Here is an 8016-nt window from a genome sequence, read left to right as displayed (position 1 = left end):
GGCACCAAATTGACAAATGACCTACTGTTGCAAGATGTCGTGGGGCACGTGTAGATTTTTATCGTGACGTTTGCACTCCTAAGGGCTACGACCCGTACTACACAGTAGTTTGGAGCGGTTAAGAACTTGCATCGCAGAGTGGCAGGAAGCTACAAAAATATCCGTGACTAGCCCTGCTGGCGTCGCCAGTACCGAAACCACAAGACGACAGGCAGAAGGACGCGGCCGCTTCGCCCCTGCGATAGGCACGCGTGACGCGTCTCGCCCCGGCAGGCTGCCCCCCCCTCGCCTCCATCCGGCCATCCCATGACCCATCACTCCGCGTCACCACCCCTCAACTGACCACTGTGCTGCGCTGCGCGCTCGCGCCTAGCTCGCGCGCGCCACCTCCATAAAATCCACCGCGAGCCGGGCGAAACGGAAACCCCACCCGCGAATCCAACACAAGAACCCATCACCACCCTCGCATCACATGCGCGCATAGCCCCCCGGCCGCAGGTCGCAATCACCACCATGCCCCCTCCGCTGCTCGTCTGTCTCCTCCTCGTCTTACTCGTCGCTGTGCCGCGGCCGTGGTCCGTCGCCGGCGAGCCGCCGAGGCCGGGCGCGAAGCCTCGTGCGTTCCCGCTGCGAGCGCGGCAGGTGCCGGCGGGGGCGCTGCCGCGGCCGCCGAGCAAGCTGCGGTTCCACCACAACGTCAGCCTCACCGTCTCGCTCGCCGTCGGCACGCCGCCGCAGAACGTCACCATGGTGCTCGACACCGGCAGCGAGCTCTCCTGGCTGCTCTGCGCGACGGCGCGCCAGGGGGGCGCCGCGGCCGGCGCTGCCGCCATGGGCGAGTCGTTCCGCCCGCGGGCCTCGGCCACGTTCGCCGCCGTGCCCTGCGGCTCCGCGCAGTGCAGCTCCCGGGACCTGCCGGCGCCGCCGTCCTGCGACGGGGCCTCGCGCCAGTGCCGCGTGTCGCTGTCCTACGCGGACGGGTCCGCCTCCGACGGCGCCCTCGCCACCGACGTCTTCGCCGTCGGCGACGCGCCTCCGCTGCGGTCCGCGTTCGGCTGCATGTCCACCGCGTATGACTCCTCCCCCGACGGCGTCGCCACGGCCGGGCTGCTGGGCATGAACAGGGGCACGCTCTCCTTCGTGACGCAGGCCAGCACGCGCCGCTTCTCGTACTGCATCTCCGACCGGGACGACGCCGGCGTGCTGCTCCTCGGCCACAGCGACCTCCCCTTTCTGCCGCTCAACTACACGCCACTGTATCAGCCCACCCTGCCGCTCCCCTACTTCGACCGCGTGGCCTACTCGGTCCAGCTCCTCGGCATCCGCGTCGGCGGCAAGCCTCTGCCAATCCCGGCGTCGGTGCTCGCGCCGGACCACACCGGCGCAGGGCAGACGATGGTGGACTCCGGCACGCAGTTCACCTTCCTCCTCGGGGACGCATACTCCGCCCTGAAAGCCGAGTTCTTGAAACAAACGAAGCCCCTCCTCCCCGCGCTCGACGACCCCAGCTTCGCATTCCAAGAAGCGCTCGACACCTGCTTCCACGTGCCCGCGGGGCGCTCGCCGCCGTCGGCGAGGCTCCCGCCCGTGACCCTGATGTTCAATGGCGCGGAGATGTCGGTGGCCGGGGACAGGCTGCTGTACAAGGTGCCCGGCGAGCACCGGGGAGCCGACGGCGTGTGGTGCCTAACGTTCGGGAACGCGGACATGGTGCCCCTGACGGCGTACGTAATCGGGCACCACCACCAGATGAACCTGTGGGTCGAGTACGACCTGGAGCGCGGCCGCGTCGGGCTCGCGCCTGTCAAGTGCGACGTCGCCAGCGAGCGGCTCGGCCTCATGCTGTGACGCGTCCTGGCGAACCGCCGAACCGTAACCGTTCCCCCAGTGGCCATAACCTTAACCTGCCAAACGTTTCTTAAGTTTGGAACCTGTTTATCCTTTTTTCATGTAAGGAAGGAAAACTTGGATAACCTTTGATCGTGCGTGTGGCATGTACGGTGTTTAGCGTAAACTGGAAACTAAGGGTAGTGTAGTGATGTGCTTCTTTACTTTACTGAACAAGTAGTGTTGTATATGTTGTTTTGTAAATATCAACTTGTAGAAGATGTAAAAGATCAACTAAGCGCGTGGTGTGCATTATGTATAAGATGGTCATGATATGTTTGACAGGGTTCAGTTGAAAAACTCAAGTTATATGTCAATCACTTGTTCTTTGATTGCGCGATTGCTAAGGCCCTGTTTAGATTCATAAGACTAAACTTTGGTCCTAAGCTAAAGATTAGCCAGAATGAAGGAGCTAAAGTTTAGGGGGTTGTTTGATTTATGGGATTAGTTATGTACCCTATCATGACCTATTTGTCCATACTCAAGTACACATGACTAAGGCCTTGTTTAGATGGCGATTTTTTTTTGGGAAAATGGTACGGTAGCATTTTCGTTGTTATTTGGTAATTAGTGTCCAATCATAGTCTAGTTAGGCTTAAAAGATTCGTCTCGTGAATTTCGTCTAAACTGTGTAATTAGTTTTATTTTTTATTTATATTTAATGCTTCATGCATGCGTCCAAAGATTCGATGTGACGGTGAATCTTAACAAAATTTGGGAACTAAACACTACCTAAGAGAATGTGGCTAGGGTAATATGCATCTTTTGTTACGAAGGGATTACTTTTAGTCTTCTTTAGCCCACCTTGGAGGGGATAATGAAAAACGAGTGGACTAAAGTTTAGGCCCCACTATTAGTTCTCTTGTTTAGATTCATGAGGGCACGAGGGATAAAAGGTGATTAAAAGCGGTGGACTAATAGCCTGTTCGCTTAAACAATCGTAGATTATAAGCCATAACAGTATTTTTCTCTCACACCAAATCAGACAGCAGTAATAATCTACGATCGGCTTTCTCTCACACCAAACCAGCCAACAGTAATAATCCACTATCGTTTCAGCCGAAATGAACAGGCTATACATTTTAGCCCTATGAATCCAAACAGACCCTAAATAGTTGTGGGCTGACGTCTCAAAGGTTTTCGGGAGAGATCTTGGAGGCTTTTTAGATTCTATAGGGAAATTTTGGCTAAGTAAAAAAGAGAAATGGTGTCATATATATATGTTCTCTTCGGTTGCTCTTTGGAGTCTATGGAAACTTCAAAAGAAATTTGTGCTTTTAGAGGACTAGATGAATATGTACGGAGATAATTCTTTACATTTTCTTTTGAAACTCATACATAATTTGTGCTTTTGAATCTAGATGGACCATCCTCTCAGACATCTATACAATAGTATAATAAGCGTGCAATCCAAGAACTCCGTCTCCTCTCACAGAACACTGTTACCGACACAGTCAACGCGCGATGTATTTTGCCTGCTCAGAGAACCAATGACCGATTGGATATATTTGACGAGACGTCCACAGGAGCTACCTTCTTATTCTTTTTGGGCCTTATTATATCGTCCTATCCAGTTCCACTATCGGCCCAAAGTGTGAGCTCGTCTGACATCTACATGGGCCTTATTGGACCATTCTATTATAGTGTAGGGTCTGCTGTTTGGACTTTCTTACCGTTGAGACTAGCGCCTGGACGTCCGCGCCTACTCTACCCCGTCTGGTTGGATTCGTGCTCCGTTTGTGCCTGCTCCGTTTCCCGCGCCCACTTCCACTCCGCTCGAAAGACTTGCCCCGCCTCTTTCACAACGGCACTGCTCTCGCCTCTTCCACACCGCCTGCGCTCGCCTCTTCCATGGCACCCGGATGACTCGCCTCCGCATTTTTCCCCTACGGTACCACAAGGCTTGTGCCTCCTCCTCTTGTCGGTGGCCACAACCTGGCCCTACCACCCTCGTCAACACCGACACCGGCGATCTGCACTTGCAATATGAAACATTTGCTACATCATATGACTGAATCAGATAAAACATTTGGAGCATGCGATATGTTCGCAACATATGCAACATTTAGATAGAACACTTGCAACATATGTCTGAAACAGATTAAACACTTTGAACAAACTCTTGCAACATACCTTTGAAATACTTGTAACATATGCAACATCCCGATCTACTTTTGTAACATCCATATGAAACACTTGCAACATATCTCTAAAACAACTGAAACACTTATAACATATATTTGCAACATAGGGGGGCTAGGGCCGGTCAATTCCGGGCATCGGGTGGGAGCGGACGGCGAGTGGCGGCGCATGAGCACCACAGGCATCGGGCCACGCTTGTGGGTGCCCTTGGCTTGACCGGGGATGAGATGAAGCACCCCGGCACCTGCACCTAGCGGCCATCGGCAGGGGCGGTGGCAGTGGCCCACAGCGACGAGGCATCTCGATGACACTAGGGTTGGGGAAGAGGTGAGAGAGGCGCTCTTCTGCCAGCGAACGTGAGAAAGAGATCAAGAGGTGGGGAGGGCGAGATTGGGGAGAGCAGAGATAGGCAGCATGCGCGTCGACATGGGAGCGAGCGGTGCGGGTGCGGCAAGTGTCGGGCAGGCCGGGGGAGGGGGCAGGTGGACGGAGGAGCGAGAGGCACGTGACTTGCTGGAGCGAGGAGCGAATGGTAGGGGTTGGGGCACGTGGTGGGGGTAGGCGACAGTAGCGCGGTGGAGTGGGGCGGGCGACATTCAGAGTGACGGATGCCTTGGCGAAGCTAGAGCAAATGGGTGGGGCTGCCCAACTTCATCATAAATATAGTGACCTATATAATGTTCAAACAAATATCATAACTAAATCGCAATTTTTTACCTTAAAATTCAACTTCTAGTAATGGTAGGGGCAAGAACAATAACACTCACCATTTATGATAAAATAAAAATGATATTTATAACATAAGATATCCCATATAGCAAAATATGTGGTCCAAAGAAAAGAGAACAAATAAGTCATTTATTTTGCAAAGGAGATGTAGAATTGACTATTGATGAAAGTAGATACATTGCATTACCTCTTAGAGATCCTAATCAAATTGCAGTTCTAAATTCACATATAAATAGGTCATAATCAAATTGCAGCTCACACTTTCACATATAAATAATTTGATTGGGGATTAACCAAATTATAGTTCACAATTTCGCATATAAATAATTTGGTTGGGGATTAACTTGAGGATAACTAGATAAACACTCACTGGGCACCGACTGTTGGGTGATGCCGCGATGGGGACACGGACAGGGGATCGGCGATTCTATGGTGGCTCCTGCTCGAACGCTCGGTACCTAGTGCCTGGGCCGCTGAGCGAATGAGCAAGGGCGACTCTATGCTCGTGGACAGCTGCGACGGCCGCCGGGCGGCACGGCTAGGCCATAGGACCGCGCAACGCGATGTCCATGGCTGCTTAGAGATTGATCTAGTGAGGCAGGCGAGGGCGACTGGCCGAGGTGTCCGCAATCCCATGTCCGACGTCCACAAGCCATGTCGTCAGGCGAAGCGTCACACGGGGTGGCCACACGAGCGAAACTTCCCGTCGTTGTGTGGATTCGGCTGGAGCCTGGAAGGAATGGCGTAGACATGGGCTTTTTGGGCTGGTGGGGGTGCCTCATCTTGGGCCATGGGGGGTGCCCATAGGGCCAAATTTTGCCAGTCCTAAAGAGATTCTAAAATTGGAGGGGGTGCCTGGGCACCCACGGGCCTTTACTGGTGTTGATGCAAAAGTAGATCTACAAACACAAAGGGCTAATACTCGAATCGATATCCAAAGCGTGCCAGTCGATTTGACCTGTTAATCGACAAGGATGAAGATACAAGCACTTTGGTCCTAACAACAGTGATACGCTCGGAAGCCACGGCCAAGAGGTACTCACGCGGAACTCGAGAATCGCCGAAGGTCGCACTAAAGCTATGCAACTCGCCGAATCAATGAGAACTCGTAAAAAGGGAAAATATACAAATTAATGAAATCGCCGAAAAGTAAGTAGATGCAAAATATGAGTAAAAATTGGTTTTGATATTGATATCTTATTTTTACATTGCCCCTCAATCTATATTTATACCCTGATCTAAAGAGGCATAGCCAAACACAACTAGGACACCAAGTCCAAATCTAAGGAAACACACGACTCTTACATGAATCACACTCTAACAAATATAAAAAAGGAAATCAACTCCTATCTATTTCCCTGTTCGCCTCGATTATGATGGAAATCTTACCGACCTCCTTTCCATCGGCATACTTCCTGTTTCATCGGCAGTAGCCTTCAAGCCTTCCTTCATCGGCATCGACAATAACATCTCCAACCTTATCGGCAACGCCCGAGTCTAAATCAACCTCTCCATCGATCACCACCATTCATCGGCAATTATCTTTACAAGCTGTTTTTCATCGACTGTCAGTGTATACAGTAACTTTCTTCCTGCCGATTAGCTCACTCTGATCATTGTGCAAAAAACGGTGTCAACATATGCCCCCCAATTTCAGAGTATAAAACCATTAATGCTCTGAAATTTACTCCAGATAACGTTTGCCTTCGCCCAATTATCGTAACTCATCCTCCAAGCCAAAACTTGATCTGTTATCAAATCTAATCAAATCTAATCCTGATTCACGCACCTCAGCAAATATCACACAATCGCCAACCACTCTTGCCTTGATTATGGTTAAGATACCGAAACAATAATCCATCGGCAAGATTCTAACATAATAATGCTGCCACTTTCAGAATTAAAATATCCTGTACCGATATCTCTTCCAAGTCATGATTACTTGCCATCAACTCATCTGTACAATTCCCTGATTATCGTGCGAACAGTTACCATATCCATCTGAACCACCTCAACCTACCTGCGCGCGGCATAGAGATAAGTCCAAAATACCCCTACTCCAAGCGGCTTATAAATAGATTTCTCTGGAACGCTCGTCTTCTACCCTCAGACTCCAATCTTTGACATTTTCTCTTTCCGGCGGCGACTCCGACGAACAACTACGCGACCTCAACCAACAAGAACTCTTCTCCAGCGTTAACCTCAAGTCTCCGGCTCGTGCCCCCATCTTCCTCAGGATAATGGCAATCAACTTCGACGTCCCTACGGTTTGTTCCACTTCCGTTACCTTTTACCTTGATTCCCCTAGTTTTTGCAAGTTCATACAGTTGGTGATTTTTCTTTTCTTTTGCTCTCTGAATCCTTTAAACTTAGGAACTGCACAACAAATTAGTTATTCCAACCGATCAGCCGTATGTCCAATGCCTAGGACCAATGGGCAACCCAGATCCAACTGATCTGATTAATGCAGAGGTTAACAGAATCCCCTTTAGAGCCCAAAATTTCTCTCTGAATTTATGGAAAGATACATTCCGATCTTGGCCCAAAACCACCAAAGGGTGGAAAGATTGGTACTTGAGGGTTAATAGGTCAATGCAAGTACACTGGGCAGAACGGAAGCTAGACCAATGCATTAGGCTATCTATTGCCGATATGCAGAAGAATGAGTCAATGATGATTGCAGCTGCTTACTTCTGGTCAGACACAACAAACACTTTTATGTTTGGACATGGCCCAGCTACTCCCACACTTGCCGATGTCTACATGCTCACTGGTTTGGATATTTCAACTGCCGATGAAGGCTCCATCTATGGCAGAAAATCTGAATATAGGGTGAATACCCGCAACATCGGCAGTTGGACAGGATACATTTAAGAATGCCAGAAGACTAGGACAGTTAACCAGAGGGAACATGCCACATTCTTGAATATGTGGTTAGAAAAATTTATCTTCTGTGGTTGATCAGTTGGACCAACCAACGCTTTCCTCCCCGCTGCTGAACCTTGGCCAATGGTGTAAGGTTCCCTCTTGGCCGATACCTTCTGAGCTCCACTTATCATCTTCTTCATCAAGTGTCTCAGAAACTTTTGCTTGGCGAACCCATCGGCAACTTAGGAGGCCCGTGGTGGTTCATCAACATATGGCTGAATACCCATATGCACAAACGATTGCAATGGGACTTCTTTGCCCAACAATTCCCATGAGAAATTGCTGAAGACCATGTGCTTGGGGACGAGGAATCGGCAACACGCTCACCCC

The 8016-nt window shown here is 50.5% G+C and overlaps 1 protein-coding gene across 1 annotated transcript; it reads left to right on the top strand.

Moving 5' to 3' along the window:
- The first annotated feature begins 406 nt into the window (after positions 1 to 406).
- Positions 407 to 2204, top strand: LOC136453531 (aspartic proteinase PCS1-like). Its single transcript, XM_066454090.1, has one exon. The coding sequence runs from the start codon at positions 514 to 516 to the stop codon at positions 1846 to 1848; it is 1335 nt and encodes a 444-aa protein (XP_066310187.1). The 5' UTR covers positions 407 to 513; the 3' UTR covers positions 1849 to 2204.
- Positions 2205 to 8016: the final 5812 nt, after the last annotated feature.

This window comes from Miscanthus floridulus, chromosome 5, assembly GCF_019320115.1.
Source record: "Miscanthus floridulus cultivar M001 chromosome 5, ASM1932011v1, whole genome shotgun sequence".
NCBI classification, from domain to species: domain Eukaryota; kingdom Viridiplantae; phylum Streptophyta; class Magnoliopsida; order Poales; family Poaceae; genus Miscanthus; species Miscanthus floridulus.
This window is presented reverse-complemented; position numbering and strand designations above follow the sequence as displayed.

Bases quoted from the DNA above. Each gene is read 5' to 3' on its own strand.
- LOC136453531 (XM_066454090.1), top strand. From the start codon at position 514: ATGCCCCCTCCGCTGCTCGTCTGTCTCCTCCTCGTCTTACTCGTCGCT.